Source organism: Nematolebias whitei, chromosome 10 (genome assembly GCF_014905685.2).
Source record: "Nematolebias whitei isolate Nwh7 chromosome 10, NemWhi1, whole genome shotgun sequence".
Taxonomy (NCBI): domain Eukaryota; kingdom Metazoa; phylum Chordata; class Actinopteri; order Cyprinodontiformes; family Rivulidae; genus Nematolebias; species Nematolebias whitei.
In genome coordinates this window covers 28,495,719-28,522,737 of record NC_056507.1, presented here as the reverse complement: position 1 = coordinate 28,522,737, position 27,019 = coordinate 28,495,719, and the positions used below count along the sequence as shown (strand labels likewise).

At 41.3% G+C, this 27,019-nt stretch overlaps 1 protein-coding gene across 1 annotated transcript; it reads left to right on the top strand.

Moving 5' to 3' along the window:
• The first annotated feature begins 207 nt into the window (after positions 1 to 207).
• On the top strand, positions 208 to 27,004 carry dennd4a (DENN/MADD domain containing 4A). Its single transcript, XM_037683532.1, has 29 exons — positions 208 to 527; positions 699 to 945; positions 1,040 to 1,109; positions 1,202 to 1,371; positions 2,145 to 2,383; positions 2,506 to 2,572; positions 4,011 to 4,069; positions 4,170 to 4,314; positions 4,588 to 4,763; positions 5,082 to 5,182; positions 6,939 to 7,157; positions 7,718 to 7,863; positions 9,295 to 9,312; positions 10,455 to 10,588; positions 10,846 to 10,978; positions 11,196 to 11,402; positions 11,492 to 11,620; positions 11,719 to 11,863; positions 14,027 to 14,149; positions 18,480 to 18,590; positions 20,207 to 20,979; positions 21,470 to 21,689; positions 22,073 to 22,164; positions 22,246 to 22,421; positions 23,299 to 23,662; positions 24,295 to 24,412; positions 24,572 to 24,734; positions 24,829 to 24,893; positions 26,433 to 27,004. The coding sequence occupies exons 1-29, from the start codon at positions 217 to 219 to the stop codon at positions 26,567 to 26,569; spliced, it is 5,058 nt and encodes a 1,685-aa protein (XP_037539460.1). The 5' UTR covers positions 208 to 216; the 3' UTR covers positions 26,570 to 27,004.
• Positions 27,005 to 27,019: the final 15 nt, after the last annotated feature.

Sequence of the window (27,019 nt, the reverse complement as noted above, 5' to 3'; positions counted from 1 at the left end):
TATTTATTTGCTTCATTGTGTCTCCTTTTCAACACTTTATTCAGCATTAATGAAATTACCAGGAATTTTGAAGGAGACACACTTTTATCTAACTTATGAAGGCACAACTCATGTTCTTGGAAAGCTGGAGGCCCTTTTCCTCTGTGAATAAAATAAATAACTGAGCGCCCCACCCCCATTTTCTACGATTTCCAGAGCACAGTGTGGGAATGGGAAATGATGGAGGATAAAGGGCCTCGAGTAGCCGACTACTTTGTGGTTGCCGGCCTCACCGATTCATCCAAGCCTCTGGAGGAGGACCTGCACTTCGATGACACCGGCGCCAAGTCTGTTAAACCCAAAGCCCCCATCACCGACGTTGCTGTGGTGATTCGCTCCCTTGGTGAGGAGGTGCCCCCGGGCTTCACCTGCGTGGAGAGCACGCCCTCAGGCCTCTCTGCTGAGCTTAACGGAGCCAGCCTCAGGGGCCCGCAGATCTTCTTGTGCTACAAGAGAGGCAGGGATAAGCCTCCACTGACAGATCTCGGGTAAGAAGTAATCCTCACTCCCTCTGCTCACCCAGCACCACTAATCACAGCTCCATCTTGGGTCACTGTAATCTGCTCTTAAACATATATCCTCTGGCAGTTTCTCTATTTTTTCTTTTAATCAAAGCTCTCCAGGGCTCACCAAGATATTATTTAAAACTTATCTTTCAGAGTTCTGTATGAGTGGAAGGAGAAACTGAAGCCTGGATGCCACATCGTCCAGACAACGCCCTCAGGTCGTCCCGCCAACATCAGCAGTTCATCGTCTCAGCGCATCTACATCACGTACCGCCGCGCTCCCAAGAGCCAGCCTCACACCTCCCTGGCTGTGACCGATGTCTGCGTCCTTATTCCTGGCAAGGGGGAGATGCCCCCTCACACCTTCTGCAAGGTGGACAAGAACCTCAACAGCAGCATGGTGAGATGGAGCTCCAGAAACATCCATATGCGTTGAACACAAAGGATGTAGGGTTCCACTAATCTGTCATGGTTTGTGATAATCCATCTTCCAGTGGGGGTCCTCGGTCTACCTTTGCTATAAGAAGTCTCTTGCTAAAGCAAACACAGTCGCATACAAAGCAGGTAAAAAAAGAAACGTTTAGCTGCACATACGTGTCATTAATAAAGAGCTACAAACAATGTCTCCACGTAACTTTTGACTGTGTTGTGCCCAGGTTTGCTGTGTAGGTACCCAGAAGAGGACTATGAGTCATTCCCACTGCCCGAGTCAGTGCCCATGTTCTGCCTGCCCATGGGGGCCATGATTGAGTGCTGGCCAGCTCACACCAAGCACTCACTACCTGTTTTTTCTACATTTGTCCTGACGGGGTCCTCTGGGGAAAAGGTACAGCCGCCTCTCTACATCATCATTATCAGAAGCCGCATTCTTCTTGAACTTGCATGCCAAGGAATCTCTCTTTAGACTAAGCTTCATCATTAGTTAAGGGGCTCCCCTGAAGTTTGCATCATATTGGAGTTCGCACATTCTGCCTTTATTGCCTCATTTCAGTTAGCTTATCCATCTTCATTCCCACGTCTGCCCCTCACAGCGCATCGGGATCCCTTATGGATTTGCTTGTTGATAAACTGTAGCAGTATCTTTAAAAAGGAGACAATGCTTGTCAAATTCTAAACTCTGACTGGAATCAAAATGGTCTGTAGGCTGTTTTGGACCCAAAAGCCTGTTGGTTCTTTGAAAGCAATGCAGCATAAAATATTCTTTTCTTGTGCAGCTCATCTTCTGAATAATAGATGTCTCATGCAGCACTCGGGCTCAGGCTGGTGTGCAAGTTTGACTGCCTGAGTGCTCATTTCTTCTTCCCTGTAACCTCTTGTCTGCAGGCAGGTCCCATGGTACTTGAAACCCAGACTCATTTATCATTTTTATTGGAGAGAATGATCCTCAAAAAAACTTACAAGGGTTTAATTAATCAGTGATGTTGAAAATTGATCACAATATTTTGTGTGGATGCATTTATTTCAAAGATCTAAGGTACTATCTGGTGTTTTTTCAATTATTTTATTAAAAAAAAAAAATTTATTATTTTTTTTTTTAACACTTTTCATTCGGATTGATATTCTTTATTCTGAACATCTTTGTGATCTTTTTGCGTGCAGGTGTATGGAGCAGCTATCCAATTTTATGAGTCTTACCCTGAGGAGAGCCTGTCGGAGCGTCAGCGCTCACAGCTCGGCCTGCCAAGCTCTGATTTTGGACCTGATGGGACCAGAAACATTTACAACAACAAGAGTATCTGCTTACTGTCCCACTGGCCCTTCTTCCAGTCCTTCAGGAGCTTTCTCACTTTCCTCTACAGATATTCCATCTCTGGACCACATGCAGTTCCCATTGAAAAGTTAGCTCATTTAACAAATTTTTACTTTTTCTTGACTGAAGTCTAACAAATACACTGATTTAGAGTTGATTAAATGTTTGTCTTGTTACTAACTGGTTTTTATTTTTTTTATTTTCCCACAGGCACATCTCCCACTTCATGCAACACGTCCCATTTCCCTCCATTCAGAGACCACGCATCCTTGTGCAGGTCATCTTTAAATTTAATGAGTGGTGGAAAAAGTCTAATTCTGGTCATTTTCTAAAGTGATGTTCTGTCAACTCCACCTTGAAATCAGTCTCAAAACACAGAGGAAGAAGGGCAGAAGTCTTCCTCCAGGCTGCTAACATCTACAGTTGCATTCGGTCCCAAAAAATCCCACCCGGCCACAGCTTGTAGCCATAATTTCCAAACCCCACCTGACGAATTAACAGTAATAACAGGTCCTACCCTGAAAAAAAACCAGACATTTTTATTTAAGCTTTGACTGCTTATATTGTTATTAACGGTCGGCGGACGCACACGGCTGAATAAAAAGAGCAGAAGATTAGAGCTGAGGGGTTGTTTGTCCTTTCGTGGCCGTGAAAGTGCATTAAATCCCTGCTTCGGCCTGCATTCTGCATTATTCAGACACGGACCCTGCTCTGACATGTCGGATATTTTGAGATCTCACCTGTTTGGGTCGTCAGCCGCGCGTGTCCGCTGCGTGCAGCTGAATCTTTTTTAAATTACACCACCACCTTCTAAAGGAAAGAACAAAGAAGTCTCATTTGTATGAATGTGTTTCTTTACTTTAAATTAACTTTTTTTTTTCATCTTTCAAGACAGGTCAGCGCGCGGTCAAATTGCCGTGTGTGGCAGGTGAATGTATGGCAAGCCTTGTTGCCATATAATTGGATTGTCAGTCACACACTTCTGCTGAAGCAATAAAAAGCCCAACACCAGCCCAGCCCACACATTAAGCCCATTATTATGGCCCGGCCCTAGTCCGGGTCGGGCCAGGCTGGGCTCCAGGTTCGGGTTAGAAATGACAGCTGTACAGCAACTAGCCAAATGAGCAATTAAAAAAAAAAAATCAGTTTTCAAGCTTCTCTCTAAAACAACATACTGGTACAAAAGAGTGTTATGTTAGCTGATGTTAAACCTCTGATCAGTATCAGTCTCAGAGTTCACTCATCTTACAAAGAATGATGTGTTTGCAGCCTCAGCACCATCAGCGCACAGCGTTCTGCGCTCAGCACATTTGCTTGTAACACGAACTTTGTTTGGTTGAGGAAGCAAAAACTAACTAAACCAACAGTGTCATATAAAAGTGCAGAGGTTTATTATTAGCTAATGTAGTGTTCTTTTGCGCTGATGTGTCATTTTTGAGAAAGAGTTTTTTCATAATCCTTAAAACAATTTAAAAAATAGTAAAAACTGGCCCTTGTTTAGCTAGCCATTAGCCTAACCTGGACAAAGACATGTCCTTTTTGCCACACTCAGTGCTCTATGACTGTGTCACAGCTTATAAGGTATTCATTACTGATCTGACAGAGCATTGCTTCAAAAATGACCAGACTGTCCTTTTAACTTTCATTTAGTTTGAGCTGCATGACATTAAACATACCGGTAATGCTACAAGCTAAAGTATGTTTGTCTTCCACAGTTGTCTCCACATGACAGTCTCATACTGAGCCAGCCTGTGTCCTCCCCGCTGCCTCTTAGGTAATAAAACAAAAATAAACTTAATTAAAATTCATATCCTTGCAGCAAGAGTCTTTGCCGAAGTTCTAAATGTTCCTTTCTAAATATCTTTGTGCATCAGCGGTGGGAGCCTCTCCACATTACTACTGAACCTGGGCCCGAAGAACGCCGTCACTCTGCTTGTCTTGGCCGTCACGGAGCACAAGATCCTGGTTCATTCCTTGCGTCCAGCGGTGCTCACCAGTGTTACCGAAGCCCTTGTGTCTGTGAGTCTTCCAGTCCCCGATTGCTCTTTTTCATGATAATGGCTCTAAAGAAACGGGATCTTTAATGTGATTGTGAGCTGGGATGGACGAGGCAAGAGACAGGGCTCCATCTTTAATCAAGTAATATACAGAAACTTACATCAAAGAAAACCATTTAGGATACCACCTTATTTCAAAATAGCCTATAACTAAAACACTTAGATATGAGAAGTGAACATTTTGCAGACTAAGTATAAAAATGTAGTTTTCTGATGATCCCGCCCTGCTTTCCAGATGATCTTTCCCTTCCACTGGCCGTGCCCGTACATCCCTCTGTGCCCGCTGGCCCTGGCAGATGTGCTCAGTGCACCGTGTCCTTTTATTGTGGGTTTGGACTCCAGATACTTTGACCTTTATGTGCCTCCAGCTGATATTAGCTGTGTTGATTTGGACACCAACACCATCTCCCAGTAAGTTATTTCTGATAGAAGTCGTCTAACAACTTCACAACGCCAGAAATCATTTCTCACTGGTTTTATGTTGCTTCGGTCTTTAAGTTATCTCCCAAGGTTATCAGTATCTGTCAGTGAGAGCCTCTCTTATTTAGTGGCTCGAGCTGGAATGTGAAATATTTTCAGTGTATAAAGGACACACAGCCTCCACATCAACACTTCTGCAGAGATATTAAATTGTCAGTGCTGATGTCAGTGAATCCGTTCTATCTTTTTTACAGTTTCTCTCAACTGCCCTCCCCTGTGATAAAAATAAAAATAAAATCATTCTTTCAGGAAAGATGACAAGAAGGCATTAACGTGGAAAATCCTGCCCCGGAGAGCCTGTAAACATCTTCTGAATGCCCTGAATAAGCTCCACCAGCAGCTCACCGAGGGTGAGTCCAGTCTGATGCTGTGTCATTCTCCAAAGTGCTTTCATGCATAATTTAGTTCCCTACAGGAGTCTGTTGAGTCAGCCAGGATGGATATTTTTATTAGAAATGTGAGCTCAGTGTTACAGTAAAAAAAAAAAAAAGTTTTGTGATTTGTGCTGAATTATGGGAGGTCTTGTGATGAGGACAGTTTGGACTAGGGTGGAGATGCTGTGAACAAAATTGTTCCCAATCTTCTTTTTAACCCTGTAGTTGTTTATTTGTTTGTTTATTTGCAAGTTGAAACTGTGTTGTTAATTATTAGTATGTCAAACCATAAATTCAAGCTCGAGTAAATTTTATTGTCATTTCTGTCACACGTGGTGCATGAGGTGGAAAGAAAGTATGTGCACGGGTCCCAGTTACAACCAAAAATAGCAAAAATATACAGTATAAAAAGAAACAGTAAATAAGGATCTACACTAAGATATACGCTAAACAAACGCCAAACAGTACGCTAAAAGATCTAAGATATGCGCTAAACACTAATAGTGTAAAATAATATGGCGTAACAACAGCAGCCTGAACATGAGTCTGTGGTGAACAGATGGGTACGAATGAATACAGCAGCATGAGATAATCAGCAGCATGGATAATCAGCAGCATGGATAATCAGCAGCACAGATAAGTCACATTTCACCAATTAAAGTGACATTACAGTGATTTTTATTTATTCATTTTTTTCTTACATTGATTTTTCTGGTTAGATATTCATGAGTCTAACAGCCACAGGGTAGAAGCTGTTCCTCAGTCTAGTGGTTCTACCCTTAATGCTCCTCAACCTCCTGCCAGAGGGGAGCAGGGCAAAAAGTGTGTGTGCTGGGTGAGTGGGGTCCTTCATGATGCAGGTGGCCCTCTTCCTGCATCTGGAGGTGTAGATGTCTGTGATGGTGGGGAGGCTGATTCCGACAGATTTCTGTGCAGCCTTCACCACTCTCTGCAAAGCTTTTCTTTCTGCAGCTGTGCAGCCTCCATGCCACACGTTGATGCTGGAGCACAAGCATTTCAAAACATAAAATTGAAATACAACGATTGATCGGTGACACTAAAAAAACAAGAACTGAACTAAAATGTTACATGTTTAGCATTTTAAAGGGCTAGCCTAAGTGGGTATCACACTGTTGTTTTTCTGTGTATTGTTTTGTTTTTCTGTATGGTTTTTGCAATTGAACTACTTTTTCATGCATTATCTATCCATCTATCAAAAGTTCATGTCATTTAGGAAATGGGTGTTTAAACCTTTTGTTATTGTAACTTTTATACTTTTCAAATTATTTTATTTTATTTACTAATATTTCCCCATAAAAATACATTGGGATCCGTTAATATATTTTAAAAACATTGTTCACTACAAAATCTGCTTCATCATAATTGCTTTGTTTTTGTCTTCTTATATTACTTTTAATTTAGTTACCTTTCTGCTACGGTACTTTAAGCTTTTAGTCAGTTATGCTACTTTTTTCTAATTAGGGAATTTAAGTTTATTTCTTCACATGACTTGTCACTTTATAAAAAGGTACTATCACAGCACAAAAAAATCATTTTAAATATAATGTTGTACTGGAGAGGCTAATTAGGAAGCAGCTTTGTGACAGCTGCTGTGAAATCATTAGAGATTTTTTTTTATCTTTAGAGGATTTTAACTATTTTTGAAAAAAAAAAATTATTTTGAAAATGTTTTTGTTATCAGATTCGAATTCATCTTCTGCTTCGCTTTCAGGTGGTCAGTTAAACCGCGATGATATGCAGATGGACCACACAATGACTGACAGTGAGCTTTACGGAGGGAAAAGCCTTCACACGCTGGAGTTGGAGATCCAGGAGGCCTTTCTCCGGTTCATGGCGGCCATCCTGCGAGGCTACCGCTCCTATCTGCAGCCCATCACTCAAGCTCCGTCTGAGAAGACGACAGATGTCAGCTCGCTTTTTGATCTACAAGGTATGCTAATATCATCTTAAAACATCACATGAATCCAGTGAAGACGTAAAGAAATGTTTTGCATCATAATTTTAGTCAGTTTTTGGTTGTGTATGATTTTAACTTTAATAACCATCAAAGTACATGAGGAACAGCTTCAGAAACCACATTGTCCTGCCAATTTATGTAATTATGAAGCTTGACAAGTTATTGCTGTGGTTTAATTCTGTTATGGTCTGAACGCTGCTCAACGCTTCACATTTTGGCCTAAATTAGTCCTTGTTATCTAACTTAAGCCTCAGTGGAAATTAGACTTGGATGACAAGTCAGCGAAACAACGTGATTAATAGCACAATGTCCCCGCACATCTGTGGGCTCTTACGCAAGCGGAGCAGCAAAGAACATCTCGTTTTCAAAGCAGGGAGCTCATTTCCTACAATACTGCTGAAGTGTTCACACTGACCCAGAAAATATTTAGTCAGAGCCTGAAAAGTAAAGATCTGATCATTACAGATGTTGCTTCTACTGTATAATAATAATAATGTCAGGTTTGTCAGTAAATAAGGCGTTTTGATTCTCAGGCTTCGTGAAGAGCAGAGACCGCTCCCACCAGAGGTTTTACTCCCTCATGACCAAGACTCAGATGTTCAGTCGGTTCATAGAGGAGTGCTCCTTCGTTAGCGACAAAGACGCCAGCCTGGCTTTCTTTGACGACTGTGTTGAAAAGGTGAGGATCATCGTAGCGCAGTCTTTGCTGTGGAGTGCTTATTTTAAATCATTCTGCAGCAAAGGAGCAAAATGACAGATTCATGAACATTTCCTGAACGTCTCCAAAAAAGTTATTTATTAATGTTTTGTTTTATGTGCAGTGATGAACAAAAGATGATTTATTGCACTAAGTTGAAAGGTGTGTGTTTGTGTTAACAAAATATCTCAATAATCAAAGGAGGGACTTTGATGAAACTCTCAGAAAGTAATCACTGGATGTATTTTTACAACTGCTTAACTTTTGAAGGCTACCTGATTTATCATGGCCACTACAACTCATCAGTCTCGGGAAAGAAAGAAATGTCAGTAGTCCCTCACTTTTCACGGGGGTTACGTTCCAGACACACCCGCGATAGGCGAAATATAGGGACATTATATTTATTTTTGTATTTATATATATATATATATATATATATATATATATATATAGTAAGCCGTTATAAACCCTTCCCGCACTCTTGCAATGGTTAAACTCTCTAAAGCTCTAAAAGAACACAGCATGTCATGATCGCTGTCTGCCACCTGCCACGCCCACTTCTCTGCCACAGTCACACTCATGCTCATCACCTGTGTCACTCCCAGTCTCCCTCCTGCTGCAACTGTGCGCTGCTCTTCTTAATCCATCCCCAGTCTCTGCCTCCCTTCCATAATGTCTGATCGCCTCGTGCCTGAAGTATCCAGCATTCTTGTTCCTGCTCTCGTTCCTAAAGGCTCGGTTCGCGCTTGATTATTTCAAATAAACAATCCATGCTGCTTGTGCCGCTCACTCAGGTATAAGACAGACACATACCCCAGCCTTTCCTTTCTTTTTCTGAGGCTGTCTGTTGTGCGCCTGCCTGTTGTGTGTCTCTGGGACACAATGGGGAACAACAGGCCCCGCCCCCTCCTTTCTCTTTCTGAGGCTGTCACAGCAGAGAAGAGACGCAGGCTAGGCTGTTGTGTGTCTCTCCTCTGCTGTGACAGCCTCAGAAAGAGAAAGGAGGGGGTGGGGTCTGCCTTTCCCTGTCGTCAATCGTGTTTCGTGTTGAAATTGTGCGAAAGTCGAATCACGAAGTGTCGAGGGACTACTCAGTCAATTTTGCAGATATTGATATCCAGTTTGATGCAGTTGTAGCTGCGAGTCATTCCCAACACATATTCAGAGCACAAATAGATCACGTGAGATCTTTCAGTGTTGTGTTTGATTATGTTTACAAGTTATTGCTAAGCTTTGACTAAAAAGGCTAAAAAAATTTTAGTTTAAAAATGTAGCATGAAAGGTCAGCAATATATCAGCAATATGCATTTAGTGCATGTAGGAATGGTTTTCCATCTTCCTTGAGATTATTTTTCTGCTCTTATTGTAGTTTTCTTCTTTCTCTCTCTTTTTGCTTCATTGATTCCCTGATAGTTGTTTACTGGAAGCAAGGTAAGCACCCAGATCTTGTGTCCCACTTTAAACCTTCCCTGCTCGTTTCCAGTGTGTCATGCTTTACAGTTCTGTCCCAGAGGTCCTTAATTCCAGTCTTGGATTGATTAAATTAATTTGTCAGTGCTTTGTTTTTGTTTCTCCTTGTTGAAACTGTGTAGGATGTTGTCAAATTTCCACTCCAGTGCTAATAATTTGCAGATTTGAAAGGATTTATGAGCAAAGCCTGTGACCGTGCTTTGTTCCAGTCACAAAAGTGACAAAAACATCCGCCCTCTCCCATCGAATAGTAATAAAAAAATGAAATCTTTGTGGTTACAAACTTGTGCAATCAGGAAGTCACATTTACATCCACCAGGAACAGTTACACTTCCTGCGTCGATGGTCATCGCAGTCACTACTGAGAAGTGGAAGCGTCGATTCATTCAGCTCGCTTGCTGCTGAGGTTGACAACAAATGTGCGATTGAGAAAGAGAGCTGTGAGGGGAACAACAAGAGAAGACAAATTGTCCAGTTTGAGTCGACTGACTGAATTATCCACTCAACTGAGTGGAACAATCCCTGTAATTCATTTCTACTGGGGGTGCGATGCAGTGCCTGTCATTTTATTGATGTTTCGTGAAACTTGTGCCCAAAATAAGCTGGTATTAAATTCACATAAACCAAGTGACAAAGCTTTTGATGCTCTGTTAGACAGCTATTAGATGGGTTTAAGTCTAAATGATTGTTTTTAAGTTGTTGCTTTCTGAGATGCCAGCAGCAGAGTTGTGTGGACATGTCTCCAAACAGCAATTCAGTCAAGTATAAACTGAAACTAATGTGTCCGTTTAGCATCAACTAGTGCTGCCAAAGTGTCCCAGACTCAGTCAAAAGGACTCATGTCTCTAAGTCTAGTTTCACTTAGTCTCAAAAGATTTTTGAATTCAAGCCTCTCAGTTGGTTCTTTTTAGATAAACAGAACTGGCTCGATTGGTCACGTCATTTTGATGCCGATGTTTCATTCCTGACATCTGCGTGCAAACACTGACAGCTCACACCAAATTACATCCCACTGCGTGCGTCCTTTAAACATGTGGATTTATTTTTAAAAGGCACAAAAATATGAAGAACAGTTACAAATATGGGTTTCTCTTCTAAACTAGACTGACAGTGAACGGCCAGAGGACGCCAGGCTGATTGAGCTGGACGAGTCCCACCGCAGCGAGCACACGGTCTACATCAACCCTCCAGAGCTGCCTCCTCTTCCTCAGGGAGAAGAACACCCTCTGTGCTACAGGTATTACACCTCAGACTCCTCTCTAAAAGACAGATACGCTGCTAACTGCTTGTTCTGCTTGGCTTCACTTGAGCATCGAAAGCAGAGGCTTAGCATGAATTCCTTTTATTGTTGAAGTCTTTGTCACTGCTGCCGAGCTGTTTGATCACTTGAAGCTGGAGCACATTGCTCTTGGGTATACGTTGGTACTCGAGTTTCCAGAGTTTCAGAGCAAACGCATAATTGGTACCATGTTGAGTATCTGTTTTATTTTGCAGCTATTCTGGGTTCCCTGTGCTGAGATCTGAGCTCCTGGATCCACTGGAAGGACCAAATCCTCTGTCAACAGGGATTGCTTCACGCCACAGCAGCCCAGCCAGCCCTACAGCCATCTTTAGACGCTCTAAACAGGTCAACCATATGAGCAGAGACATTTACTCGACATTTAGTGAAATATTTATATGCAGAATTGCAGATATGCTTCTCCTTTTGAAGACCCATGGAATAATAGCAAATTAATACATTTAAGCTTGTCTGCCTGCTCTAATATCCAACATGACAATATGACGGATGTAAAATGCACATTTGGCTGCTGAATGACAAAAATAATTTTTCTGTCTTTCTGTAGGAGATTAAATCAGCTCAGAAAATGGCCAAAACGTATTCTTCTATGCCTCAAATGTGGTCTAAGTGTCTGCTTCGCCACTGCTACGGCTTGTGGTTCATCTGCTTGCCGGCACTTGTCACTAACTGCCACTCGAAGGTGCGAGCTCTGCGCACAGCTTATGATGTGCTGAGGAAGATGCAAGACAAGAAGCTGCAGGCTCCAGATGAGGTTTGAAACAGCTATTTTTACATATAGGATGCTGCACCATTTAGAGAAACGAATGGTAGAACAAAGAGCTTGGTGTTGTTCTGTCCTAGGTGTGTTACCGTGTTCTGCTGCAGCTGTGCGGTCAGTACAGCCAGCCGGTCCTGGCTGTCAGGGTGCTGTTTGAGATGAAGAAGGCAGGAGTTCAGCCCAATGCAATAACATACGGGTACTACAACAAGGTGGGTTTTGTTGTTATGAGCACAGTGAGCTGAGTCTGATGTAACATTTGATTGTTTTTATTTCAAATGTATTGTGATGTGCTGCTGTCTCGCTTAAGGCGGTGTTGGAGAGCACGTGGCCCTCCACCACCAGAGGAGGCTACTTTCTGTGGGGGAAACTGAGGAACGTGATCCTCGGTGTCCTCCAGTTCAAGCAAGCAGGGAGGAAGCAGCCGACTCCACACACAGATACGCAGCTTTCAGGTGAGACTTTAACAAAACTTAAAACAACTTCTTATAAACCGCATTCGATAAATATCGGAGCATTTCTAATTATCGCCTGGCACCATAAAGAAGGGCAATCATGTACAGGGGTGCACATAACTGGTACGCATGCGCAACAAAAATCAGGAATGCATAGCATCACCTGTGTTACCACACGCCTTTGCGTACTTGACCGTCAAGTTATCAGGAGGGTCTAGAGATTTCCCAGTGGGCAGGTCTGAAGTGTGGGCTGTTTTTATTTATTTACTTTTTTTTTACTTTTAATTAACAACAATAAAACTCAGAACACCGCTACCGCTGCACCTGGGCCGCCCCACCTGGGTCGCCCCACCTGGGTCGCCCCACCTGGGTCGCCCCACCTCCACCCAGGGCCGGCGGGTGGCGGCAGTGTTTTTTTTTTTTTGCACGAGTTGGATTTGCAACAAATCAATCCAGTAGGCGTGTCAGTAACTGACCAATCGATGACCTCAATTTGTCCTGAAGGTAAACGCCCCTTCCCTGCAGATGCAGCCCATCAGTTTTTTTCTATAACTTTATTAACAACACAAAACAGAACAAAGCAACAAGATACAAATACAAACTAGTGAAGGGCGTCATAACTACATTTCACAAAATAGGGGGTTTTACAGAATAATGCAAGAGAAAAATATAGCAAGGACAAGGAGGTACATCTGCAGCATCTGCAGCATCTGCAGCATCTGCAGCATCTACCATGCAGGAAGCTGAAGTAGAGGATAGTGGGAGTGACACTGAGGAGGACAGTGAGGACGGTGGCACTTATTAAGGCATAGCTGCAAACACCATCTCCTGGTACTCACTTGAGGAGCCCACTAAAAATTATGTGCACCCCTGATCATGTAACTGCCTGTGTCTCTGTGAGTGTGTTTATTTGTCTGTCTGTTAGCAAAATATCTCAAAAACTAGAAAAATGTTAACTGATTTTACAAATTTTAATCAAATTAAGACTTAATCGTTGTCTGAGTCACCGCAATCCAAGACAGCTGCAGCAGCTAGCTGACCTTAGAAAACACAGAAATGGCAATAACTCGGGTTATTTATTGCAGGTCTCTCTTGTAAATGAGTCCTCGAGGCTCAATGAAACTAACCTGTATGAATAAAGGTTGAATTGAATTGAGTTTTATATTTTATAGACAGATTAAGTTTGATGTGGCAGTAGATGAGAGTCATTCTCACTTTATGCTTCAAGTGTTTACAGATTGCATGAGTTTTGTTCAAGACTTTGGCAGGCAGGGGCAGTGGGCCTTCCTTTATGTAAGGCTGGTTCCATTTCAAAGAAGATTTCAGCTGATTATTATTATTTTTATTCTATCACTTGTTTCCTCGGGCGATAAGAAGTTATCATTTCTGTTCAAGTTATCGTTTTTGCAGTGAGCATTTTCTTTATATTTTGAAAAATGCACCAGTGGTTTGATGTGATCATATTATCATTTTTAGTCTGACATGTTTTATGACTGCAACATGACACAGCTGTATTTGCTTTATAGTCAACACTCACAGGGCCTCGGGATGTTCAGTACAAATTCACTTGCAATTACTTTGCAAATTGCAAACTAATTTAGTGGATTAAAAAAATTTGAATTTGTTGATTTCCTTCTTTGTTTTTAATGAGATCCTGCAGGAGCACTTGTTTGTCCTCCTCCAGCTCACATTGTTCCCCCATCTGCCTTTCTTTAATGACACCTTAATGTGGCAATAATTAAACACAATCAAGAGGCTTTTCCTCTGCAGCATCCTGTGCACAGGTTTTCACTGTTGACTCATTCTCTAATTCCCCACAACAAGTCAAGAAGTCTCATTAGCTTCATGACATCATGTTTGGGGGTGCGAGGATCAATGGAAACATCGTGCTCTACATGACAAACTCTGTCATTGTTCTTGTCGGCGTAACATTTGATTTGATGATCCTAGGAAAGAGGGATTTCTAGGACTAGAAACATAAGCATGTTAACTCCAGTAAATAAGCACTTTGTGCAAAAATAAATAAATAAATAAAACCTTCCTCTCTCATTCACTTATTATTTTAGTTGAAAGCATGACATAAATCTTTATTTTGGGTGTCCAGTGAGTTCATGCTGCTTGATTCTTGTCGTTGGTTTAAGCTTCTCACCTCTCTCTCTTCAGACGGCAGTGATCTCGACACGGCCAGCCACGGCAGCTTAGACAGCACCAATGACTCTGCCGAGCGCACCTCCATCGACACCGACTTCACTAAAATGGACTCGAGTGATGACGGGTTCAGTACAGGTATGAAAACTCAGCACGGCTCCCGCCGTTTTACCCGCAACCTATAAATTGTCCTCTTGTCTCAGCCTCCCTTTGATTTTATTTCATTTATCACCGTCAAAAGAAAAAGAGCCAGAAGTTTTTCTTATGTTAACTCTGCTTAAACCACTGGACACATGAGTTTAGTGTTGCCTCGTGCAGATTCTGTTTTTGTCAATATTTGGATTTTACATTTATTTCTAAGTGAAGAATGCAAAAATCACATTTAGCAGAGTCTAATAAATAAAAAAGACTAAGTGCTGACAACAATTTATAATTTCATACAGAATAAATAAACTAAAATGTTAAGTGCCAGTACTATAAAGATTTGTTTCATGTTTATCTTTTTGCAGCTAATAAAAATAACTTAGAAAAGGAAATCTGACAGCATTTTGTTTGACATTTTTCTTATATTTTGCATCACACCAGTAGAAAATCAACTTTGTTAAGTCTGTAGTGACCTGTTCCACTCTTTAGACAGTGCAGTTTAGATTTGATTAAATCTCAGAGCAGCTTTTGACAGAGTTGACCACAATGATTTATTTCCCCAAAACGCCTTTAAGACCAGGCTGGGATTCAAGGTACTTTCCTTCAGTGATTCACTTCCTGTTTACCTGGACATTTCTCTTCCTCTGTGGTTCCCCTGTGGTTCTTTTATGGTATATGGTTTATTGTGGAGTTCCTCAAGGATTCATCTAAGTTGCACATGCTTTCCTTGGGTCAGAGCTTTGGCAAATACTACATTTCCCTGCAGGTGATACACAGATCCTTGATGTGATCTAACACACAGCTTCGTGGAGATACGGACAGAATACAGGAAGTGAAAACATTACAAGTACAGAACTTCTAATGCTTTCTCTGCCCCGGTTCTGATCTGGTTCTAAATGTCTAAAACAAAGTCCATTTGTTTTGTGGGAATCTCCTCCATCCTCCTCACCTCCCTCCCTTGTCCCAGCTCCAGTGTTATCAAAACCACAGCTGTGAGCCAATACATAGAGGAGCAGCTGGAGGTAAACATCTGTCAAGGATTCCTGGAGAACAAATCACAAAATAACAAAAATAAACAAGATGATGAACCCTGAGCTCTTTGCTGTTTTCTCACAGTCACATCAAAAATGATTATAATATCAGAAATTAAAACATTGTAATATCATTCTGACAGTTCACGATGACCTATTAATATAAACGGGTTATCAGAATCAGCTTTTTTGTCATTGCACCAAAGCGCAACAAAATTATATTTCAGTACTGCCCGTCTGAAAGAAACATAACAAACAAACATGGGGAGACGGAGGTGACTGAGGCTGCCGGCGTCGAGAGGCGCAGCCCTTTTTTCAGATAAGGAAAAAGAAACACGAGGGGGAGTGGAGGTGTAAAAAAAAAAAATCAAATCTTGCACTGTGTCCTAGATGGGACATAGTGTGAAAGTTGCAAAGAAAATGACCTCAGCACATAAACAGCAACATACTGATGACATCATAATACATTTATGCATAAGTGCGGGTGGCTGTGGCTGAGTGGTTAGAGCAGTCATCCTCCAATGCAAGAGTTGGGGGTTCGAATCCACCAGCAGTCACATTCCGAAGTGTCCCTGGGCAAGACACTGAACCCTCATTGTCTCCGATGTGTGTCCCATCAGTGTATGAATGTGATCTAAAGCACTGATTAGTCACTTTAGAATGATTTGTTCAATTAGCTTTGTAGAGATCTAGCAGAGTGCTGTATGAATGGGTAAATGAGGACACAGATTGTGTTGTAAAGAGCTTTAAGTATTTTGATCAGATAGAAAGGCACTATATAAGTACAGTCCATTTAACATAAGGAGGCTGACAAGGGCAGTGAGTTGTCCGAGGAGACTGCCAAATAGTTCCATAGTCCTGATAAAGATGGTACAGTGTCTATCAGCCGGCTCAACTCTGACACAGATCCACAGATGCCCTCGAGAGGGGAGCGATAGGGGAGTGGAGCTTCTCATTCACAAAAACAACCAGGAGAAGTTGAGATAGTTGGCCAATTCAAGGTCGAGTGGGGAAGCCAAATTCAGATAACAGTTATTTTGGGTCAGGCAGCCTCTGCTTGAATTTCCATGTCTGCCTTCATATTTCTGCTGGTACATCTCACTGGCGATTCCAAACAGCTAAATTTTATGGTCATAGATACCGCCGGACCAAGCTTGTAGCCTTCTCCAAGGTCAATTCCTTCCCACCAGTGAGTCCCAGGAGCCGCAAGTGTAAGGATGGCACCTTTTGCTGTTTCTGTTTGTGTCTGTGTTTCCTCGTCAGTTTAATTGTTGCCACCTTTGTCTCGTCACACCTGCTGTTGTAATCACGTCTGGTCTCGTCCTTGTATATAAGCCTCCTGTTCTGTGTTGTTCCTTTGTCGGGTCGTATTCGTTGGGTCTCTGCGTTCTCCTGCGTCTCCCCTGAGCTTTCCTGAGTCCTCCCTGAGTTTCCCTTTGAGCCATCCGTCTTCATGTAAGTTTTGCTGCCACGTCAGCTGTTTGTTTTGTTCTTCATTTATTATTAAAATACTTATTTTTGTAATCTGCCGAGTTTGAGTCCTGTCTGCACATTGGGTTCGTTCCTGTCCACAAAATCCTGACAGCAAGTAGCCTGCGATTCTCAGTAATGGCATCCAGCTTACAGCTCAGCTCATGCAGCGTCCGAGTCTGAGAGGTTACTGCTCGGTATATTCCTTCATACAAAGCAGGCAGCCTCATGATTGCCAGAACTGCTGCCGCCATCTTCCAAGTTTGTCGATATGCCAGATACCTGCCAACACCAAAAAGCAGAAATCCAGTTATCTATCATAAACCCAATTATGTATGCATCTTCTATGTCCTCAACGGACAATACAGACAGACACACCATCTGCCACTGCCCCCAGGAATCCATCATGTATCCAACTGCGAGTGTCCCTTCAGGGCAAGAGGGCTCTCCTTCACCATGTCTTCTCGTTGAGAAAATGTATCAATTGCGTTGAGAGACCAGCTGACCAGATCCATAATTTACAATTCTGAGGATATTTAGTGAGAGGCTCCAATAGGAATCCCAAGGCAAATAGCAAAACAGGAGGGAGGCAGGAGGAGGAAAAGCGTCCATCCTCGTCGAGAGCAAGCAGGAAACAATATATATAAAGGATAATAATATAGTAGATTAATATAGAATAATGCATACATATTGTAATGTATCAGGCAGCAGATCAATAAATAATATATTCCCATGACAACAACATCTTGCCACTATGACAACAACATCTTGCCACTGTCTGTTAGTCCAGAATGCTGCTGTGCATCTTTTAAGCCGTACAGAAGACATGACCACTCCAGTCTGAGCAGATTTTCCTGGGCTGCCTGTTTCTTATTGACTATGATTCTTTAACTTTATTTTAAAGTTATAAATGGCTTGGTACCCCATTATCTAAACAGACTTCTTGTTGTTTACAACTCCCTAGGGACCACCAAGATCTTCCAGCCTGATGCTCTTAGTTTTTATCTTAGATCTTATTACTGTTTTTGTTTACAATTTGTATTTTTGTTGGATGTAACTGGGACCCTGTGTACACAATTTCATTCCACCACATGTACCACATGTGGTGCGAATGACAATAAAGACACCTTGACCTTGACCTTAGTGCAGCTGGAGTCTAAATTAAAGCACAGAGAGACTCAGGGTTTTGGTGTGGCAGCCTCCAGACTCTGGAACAACCTGCTCCTTAATCTTCACACTGCAGAGTCTTTACAGACTTTTTAATCCCACCGGAAAAGTCACGTTTTTACACAGTTTGAGTTCAATATGAGTCCCATCAAGTCTTTTATGTTGTGGTGTTCATTTGTTTTAGTTTTTTTTAGCCTATTTTATTGTATCTGGTGTTTTGTTGTTTTTTTTTTTACGTGTGATTTTAATGTTATTAATTGTTTTGTTTACGTGTAAACTACATAGCTGTTTTTAAAAATACTAATAAAACAAAATTAAATTGTCTTTTTGACTTATTCAATATTTGACCTAAATCTAGCATAAACTGCCTCGTTAGCCTTTAAAATAAGCAAAATAATTACATTTTTTTGTATTTTTCATGCATATTGACCCTGTGGGTGTGGTGTTAAAAAAAAAAAAAAAAACACTGTCTTCCTGTTTTCTGACTTTTCTGTTTTGCTTGCCCCGTTGGTGTCACCTCGCTCGCTCTTTTGAAGCTCTGTGATTAGCTCCTGAAAATCATCTTTGCAACCAGTAGCACAATTTTCAATCAGCTTATCCTCAAAGAAAAAATAAAAAGACAACAAATGCATTTTAAGTTGCTTTTTTTCCTTCAGGTGGACAGTCGGACCAAGGCTACGACTCGTTGTCCAAAGAGGAGGAGAGGCTGTGCAGCAGAGAGACCGACGCCTCGACCCCGAGGGAAGACAAAGGCCTCAGGCAGCCCAGTGAGTTCTGGATTGTGTTTTAACTTGGTTTTTGTTTTTTCCCACTTGGTGATCATTTCTGCAGATGTGAGTCACAGCTTACAGCAACACGAACACGTTGTCTTTAAAATCTGGGGGATGATATCTCAGTGTAGGTGTTGTGTTCTCTCTCTTCATCCTTGTATAATTAGATTTTTGTTTTTCTTGGTGGATGTGCTTCGTGTTATATAAGCAGTTAATTATGATTTTTTTATTTTCCCTGAAAGTACTTCATTCTTAGTCTAATGAAATCCTGCTGTGCATTGTGATTATTCTTCAGAAATCAAGGTAAAGGTTAAGTATGTATTACTTTTGACTTGTGACTCAAAGCAATGGTTTATAAAATGAAGCCTGGCTCCTACTGAAGCTCCACAGCTTTACTTCTCCCTCCCTGCTGCAAAACGTGATGTTGGTGTAAACAGCAGCGCACAAGCAACAGGAAAATAATTGTGAATGTAACAGTCGGATTTTTTTCAATGCTGTTTTGTTAGAATTCGAATTTTGCAATTGTGCAATGAAACAGTGCTTCTCAAAATTTTTTATAATAATTACATCCTTGAAAAATATTACACTTTCCCAAAACTGCCTTGTTGCTACAGACATAAAATAAAGCAAATAATATAATCTTGGTTATTTGTTGTGGTTTAAGATGAGATTGTTAAATTTATTTTTTGTTTTAAACTGCACCACATACAGTAGGATCAGATTCCTTTCTATGACCTACAACACCTGTACACAACTTTAAAATACTTTGAATTAAATTTTCTTGTTCTAGAAAGACTTGTCTGATGTTGCGTATGTAGCCACTGCACATCGCCTGGCTTCACATCACAGCTCACCTTTGAGTAGTAAATTAGCTGATAGTTGACCAAAAATTATTTTGAGTACCGCTAAAGGGAACTACTGCCAGTGGTATTTGTACCACAGTTACAAAAAGGCTTTACTGCTAAATAAATAAATCCATTGGCACAATTTATATTTTCAATTTGACACAAAACTCTTTGCAAAAAGTATCCAGATTCATGCTGAATAATCCAGGTTTCTTTTTGTTGAAACGTTTCGTCTTTTATCCAAGAGACTTCTTCAGTCCGAGGAGCTGCAATAAACTCAGTCTTATAAATAGCACATAGGAGAGAGTGGACTCCAGAAACCATCTGAGCACCATCAAACTGGTTGACCCACTATGTGAAGGTGCTATTTATAAGACTGAGTTTGTTGCAGCTCCTCGGACTGATGAAGTCTTTTGGATGAAAGACAAAACGTTTCAACCAAAAGAAACCATCCAGAGGACCTGACGCAACTTTGTTAGACTCATGCAAAAAGCTTTGTGGTGACAAAAATTGAGAGTTGTTAGAATTAAGCTTTATTTCTCCAAATTGAGGTTAATAAAGGAGATATCAACAACATGTAAGATATTGATTGTTCACAACCTTTCACCCCAAATGAAAATATCAGAACTATCACATTAGAGAATTGCGAACTACCAGATGTCGTTCTAATGATGATTTATTAGGAAGGAGACTGTCTAAATGGGATTTTAAATTAAAGCCGCTCTCATCTCTCCGACCTTAATGCTGTGGCACGTGTTTTCATCGCAGACACTGGCTCCAGAGACATTTCCAGTCCATGTAGAGATGATCTTCCTTGTGTGGAGAGGCCCAACTCTCTGGACCTGTCTGGTGGACGGGGATGTGTGAGACTCCCCGTCCCTCTCCTCAGCTCAGCCAGGCCGAATCAGCTTGGAGCCGACAGACTACACGGAGTGGAGGAAGAGGAGGACACGGAGGCTGAGAGACACAAACGCCTCGTGGAGGGCGGTGTCCACTGCACCACCAGCACTGTAAGGACAGGTATTGAGATGGGGTTTGATCCCTTGTCACAGATGGTGACAGGGACAGGAAAGGAGTGTGATAAGGACATCCACAGCTCGCCCACTGCCAGCCGCAACCTCGTTGAGGAGATTGAAACCTACATAAACAACAGCAGCCCCCTGAGCAGCCGCACACCCAGCATGGACCTACAGAACCCTTCGAGCCCGTTGTTTCGCTCGACCTCGTCTGCTCACACGTCCCCACAGTCCACCGCTCTGGCCCGCTCCAGTACACACCTCTCACTCCCTGTCAAAGCCAAGGAGAGGCTCAGGACGTCACCGTCCCTCCCTCTGGGGATGTGTAACAAAGACAGGGAGAGGCCTTCCTCCTTGGTTTGGCCATCGTCGCCTACCCCCTCCACCTCGTCGTTCTCGATGGACTCGCTGCTGACCCCAACTCTGGACATCTTCAAGAGCAGCGTCATATCAGCAGGGAAGGGTGTGGCAGAGAAGGCGAGTCGCCTCTACTCCCGTCTGTCCTCCCAGACTTCGTTAACGCAGGTCAGACGCTCGATGTTTTCAGCCTGTGATTTGGCTCCATGGTGTTGAATTTTGAGTGAATTGTTTTCATGCTTCTTTTTTTTTTTGCAATCTAATTACTTCTGCATGCTTTGCACTATTTTAGCCATTCGTGTATGATAACCTTCTGCTCATTCAGGTATTGAGCGATAGGACTTCTGGTGCTTGTCATTTTTATACTTTTCAAAAATATTTAATCTCCTTTACAAACATTTTCCTCATAGAAATGCATGAAGATCTCTTCATTTCAGAAAACATTGTTCTCTTTGAAATATGCTTCAGCATAATTCTTATTTTTTTGGAGTTTTATGCTACTTTTTGCTTTTAGCTTACCTCCTGCTACTATGAGCTTTTAGCTAGTATTCTGTTTAAATTAGCTTGAAAAGCTCCTTTTCAGCTTCTTCAGCAAATTTCATTGTTCAGCGCTTAGCACTGAAATGCATTTTCTTCGGTTCCTCTTTGTTTTCTCCAGGATGGAAACTCTGACCGAATGAGCGTTTCCTCCCTGACGTCAGCAGAAGCTGAATGCTCCTCGCTGCACGATAACGACTCCAGTCTGGACCCGCATGGCTTCACGTCCCCTCAGCACTGCGGCGTGTCCCGGGTCAGGAGAAGCCCCGTCGGCGCTCACCGAACAAACCTGAGCAGCCCGAGCAGCCCCAACAGAGTGTTCAGACACAACTCCTTCTCTGGTTTGTTGCACTTCCTTTTCCCCAGTCTGCACCTGTGGCACTAATGCAAATAAAGTGGAGAGAAGTTAATCTTCTTTACAACATTGCAGTTTTAGCAAAAGTGGGTCTTGACTTTCTAAATTTAGAGTAAGAGGAGAGGAAAAAACATTAGAATTGGGTGTTTTTCAGTGGGAAACTAGGCCAACAGACTCATTTGACGTGCAGGCTTTCTGCAACTTGCTGCTGGCTTTATAGTAAACACAGGAACATACACACGTGCATGCACATGCACGTGCACATGATCAAATGTGAGACACAGGTGCACGGCTGCTTCAACGACTGTAATCCCTTTCAGTTTTGTATTTAGTCGTGTGTCTGAATAAATGATCCCTCGTTGTATTCAGGTGGTTTGGCACTTCCTTCCAAAGCTCCTCACACTCCAGATTCCTCTCCAGATGTCAGCCGCTTCCAACCCAGCCCTAATTACACAGTAGAGGTAAAATATTTATCTATATATGCTCATTGGAAACAAGTCTGCAGGATGAGTGGGATCGATAACGCATGATTTTAATGGCAGGTGCTGATGTCCAGCTGCTCTCTCTGTAAGACGTGCGACTGTCTGGTGTACGATGAGGAGATCATGGCAGGCTGGACAGCAGATGACTCCAACCTGAACAGCACCTGCCCTTTCTGTGGAACAGCATTCCTGCCGTTTCTCAACGTGGAAATCAAAGATCTCAGACCACAACACAGGTAAAGTGTCAATGGAATACAATACTGGGCAAACGTTGTGTGTCATCCTTCTCTTTAATAAAGTTTGCCTCTACGTGGACGGACTTTTTTGCAATCTTTCAAAATAGTCTTGATTCATATTTTTTAATTCTTTCTATTTTTTTTTTTTTTTTTTAATATGGAGTTTGGCTGCTTCTTTACTCGTTTTAGGTTCTTTTTTGGGAGAAAAGTTTCATGTTCAAGTCACTTCACTCTGTTTTCTTAAACTGACTTTTTAAGAATGACTAAAGACAATTGACAATATGACACTTAAATAATAATTTAGCACTAACAAACCAAGAGTTATTAGCCATAAACTCAACATAAAGTCAGTTATCAGCTCCAAGATGGTGTCGTTTCAGATCCTGTCGGGTCTTTGTTGCATTTTTATTTTATTAAAGTTATGCATGTTGCTCAGCTGTTGTAAATAGTTATTTAGGCCTGACGCGTTCCTCTTTTATCCTCCACTTGTCCACTTTCACACTCAGTACAAGGACTGGACAGTAAATTAGCAAAGAGCAGCCAAAGCCCGAATTAAAAAGTTGATATACTTCCAAAAAGCCTTGAAAGTGTAATTAATCAAACTACTTTAAAATATTAGATAAGTCTGGCTCATTAGAAATAAATTCTAAGGTGGTTTAATCACCTTGTACAGAACTGTACTTTACACACTTTACATGATTGATCAGACCATGGTGTATCTTATTTACCGTTTAAATTACATAAATGTTGTTTTACAGTTTTTGATCATTTGGATCAAGTTGTGATTCTTTTTTTAAACACACACAAACACACACAGAGAGAAAATACCCCTTAACCTTGTGGCCTCTTTAAATAAATCCGCTCTGCTTCTCCTCAGGGTTTTGAAGAACAGTAATCCTGTTAAAGAGGAGGACACGTCTGCCCCTCTCAGCCCTGAGGACAGCGTGTCTGTAGCACCATCTGCAGCTTCATCGCATGAGCAGGACATCAGCTGGAGCGCCAACATGCCTGCTCCAGTCCCTGATCCAGTGACCATACCCTACCTGAGCCCTCTGGTTCTGTGGAAGGAGCTGGAGAGTCTGCTGGTGAACGAGGGCGACCAGGCTATCTCCTCCCCGAGCGTCGTCGACCAACACCCCATCGTCTTCTGGAACCTCGTGTGGTACTTCAGAAGGTTGGAGCTTCCCAGCAACCTGCCGGCTCTGATCCTGGCCTCGCAGCACTGCGGCCACAGAGACCAGGTATGGGACCAGTATCAGCTGTCAGCAACTCTTCTGTAAATGTCTAAACCAGTGGTGTCCAAACATTTTGATATGAGGGCAAAATCTGTCAAAATTCAAAGTACTCGCAGACCACAATTATTATTTATTCTTTGTTTTGTTTTTTAATGCGTCAATAGGTCTGAAATGTAAATCTGAAGCCTAAAAAGTCTTAATGTACTTTTTTATTTATTGTGCTTAGAAAATGCATTAATCTATTCTCAGAATCAAAAACATATATGGTGACAAAACAGTCATGAAAAATAGGTTGTGTGGTCTGGATGTAAATAAAATTATTATTATCAATATCATTATTAACTTTTTAATTAAGCAGGTAAATCCCTTAGAGATCACAGATCTCTTTTCCAGGGGAGGCCTGAGCCAGCATAAAGCCTAAACATTCATTTTTTGGGGGGACAAATTACATATAAGTCCTTTTGCAGTTTTTTTTTAATTATTATTACTATGTACAAATAAAGATCTTCAGAAGTTTGTGACTTTAGCATCACCTTGTGTTAGTTAAGAAGAAGAAAACAAAATCAAAAGAGTGCATGAAAGCGACACGTATTTCTGCAGATGAACCCATGGACTTCATGTAGTTTTATTCTCTTTAGCCTCTGCAGAGCGTTTCATCTGAGGACAGCAAGCAGGTGCTTGTGAGGACCATGTGGGACAACCTGAGGTTGCACAAGGACAAACTTCAGCCCTGCTACGTCCTGTGGAACGCACACTGTAAGTTATTGCTGCGTTTGCTCGCCCAGGCCGAGCATCATGCATAATTCAGCTCAGACGTCCTGTTCGAGGTGCTGGTTTTATTGCTGCCTTCAGAGCTGATTGTGAGTGATGGAGACAGATGATCCTCTGCTGACTTTCCTTCTTCTGTCTTTGCAGGTGCCAACTCCCTGATCCGCTCTGGGCTGTGTGAAGAAGGCCAGCTCTTCACCGTGGAGCTGCTGCAGAGCTTCGTGAGGAGCATCAAGAAGAGTGACGTCTATCAGCCCATGAGCCAGATCCTCCAGCTGCTGGGACCCGAGCTGGGCTTCAAGAGACAGAGGTGAGCGGAGAGAGCTGGCGGGGCTGAGAGGAAAGATCACACAACCATGAAATGGGTGTAACATTTAAAGTTTTGTGTTCTTTTACTCATAAAGGAGCCTCTACAGAGATTTGCTGTTTCTAACTCTCGTGGCTTTGGGGAGGACCAACATCAATATCAGTAAGTTTGAAACTTATAAATCTTATTTTTAGTCATCCTAGCAGCTCACAGGGTTTCAGTTCAACCTTTGGGGCCGATTGGGTCGATCCTTCTGATTAAAGTGTTCAACTTTTACTAAAAATTATGATAAGTTTAAAATTATGTATTTCTTAAAGCTTTGTTTAGAAGATGTTTAAGGTTTTTAAATGAATGTTTTACACTATTTTTATATTTGTTTAGGTTTGTAACCATCAGGGTTAGTTTTCAATTATTTCATCCACATGAACATCCTCTCGCTCCTCTGTGAGCATCAGCGGGCCCACTAATATATTTTGTTTTAAATGTTACTTTTTGTCATATTTTCTTGTTTGCACTCAGAGTTTTCAGCTCTGAGGTTCTAACTTCTACTTCACTACATCTCAAATATTTCATGTTTTGTCTTCTAAAATTTTGGAGGCTTTTCTACCACTTTGCACATTTTGGTTACAAATGTTCCCCCATCGTGAAAAATAATACCTCCGTCTGAATTTGAAGTCTTTTTTAACTTCGAACAAAAAGCTTTATTGGGGGGTTAGATTAGTTTAAAAATATAATTGAATTATCCTAAACAGATAGTTGCACAAACCTGAACAAGAGTGTCTTGTATGAGCTCTTAAAAAAACTTTATAAAAATTATTTGTCATATATATGGCCCATTTCCGCCATGAAAGAAAACAAAACTCAACAGGAAGTCATAATTTCGACTTTTAAAGTCATAATTTCGACTTTTAAAGTCATAATTTCGAGAATAAAAGTCATAATTATGAGTTTTAAGTCATAATTATGACTTTTATTCTCATAATTATGACTTTAAAACTCATAATTATGACTTTAAAGCTCGTAATTATGACTTTAAAACTCAAAATTATGACTTTAAAACTCAAAATTATGACTTTTATTCTTGTAATTATGACTTTAAGTTGATATTATGATTTTAAAAGTCCTGTCTAAATAAAGGTTGAATGAATAATTATGACTTTAAAACTCATAATTATGACTTTTATTCTTGTAATTATGACTTTAAAACACAAAATTATGACTTTTATTCTAATAATTATGACTTTAAAAGTCAAAATTATGATGTCCTGTTGGGCTTTTATTTTTTTCTTTCATGATGGAAATGGGCTTCCATAGTCACAAGATAATGCTAAAAAATAAAAATATTTTAAAATACAGTGCATTTCTGTGAATTACACCACCAGATGGTTCATAAAGTAGCTTTTGTCTCAACTTGGTAAAATATACTTCATTTTATCATGAAGAGGAACATTAAAAATGCCAAATGTAATGATTATATTTGGGTTAATTTCTTTTACGTGTTAAACTATTCCCGTGTATTTTAATTTTAGACACATTCTGCGAGCAGTCCTTACCTTCAAAATAAACTAAAAAACAGTTTCTTATATCCTTTGCTGAAAGAAAATGTCAGCTTTTTAACCTGTATATCTCTTACAGCATCCCTCCTTCTGTTTAAAGACATTTAGTTTTATAGTTGGCATAAATGCTGTTGTTTCTTTGCAGATGCGTTTGACCGTGAGTACAGGTTGGCCTACGACCGCCTCACCTCCAGCCAAGTTAAACTGACACACAACAGTGACCGGCCCCCGGGAGTGGGAGTCATGGAGTGCCGGGGGACTTTTGGAGAGCCCAGTTTGTGAACATGCGCTGCTGGACTGCTCTTCTGACTCAGGACTGGCTCATTGGACTTGTGCACGAAGCTGATTTTATTAAGCACAACGGAGAGAGGAAAAAACACTTAAATGCGAAACAACTGCCACAAGTTTCTTGAACTATTCAAGCTGAGAGGTGTGAAGGGACGGGCCTGGTGTTTAGAAGTATATTGAAAATCAACCATATTTTCAATAAACCTGTAGTAAAATGTTTGTACAGTTGTTATACAGTTGATGCCTTTATTCCTGTTGAAGCTGTGAGTACAAATGAGCCTAAAATCACATTGTTGAGGTTTTTGGTGGTCTTGGAGACCTTTTTGGACTGTTGGGTGTGTAAAATAATGATTTGTTTTTAAATATGTTTTTACAAAGCACTTTGACGGGAGGAGCACCTAGTTCTCAGATATAAAACTTATCTACTCAGCAGCCAAAGCTACA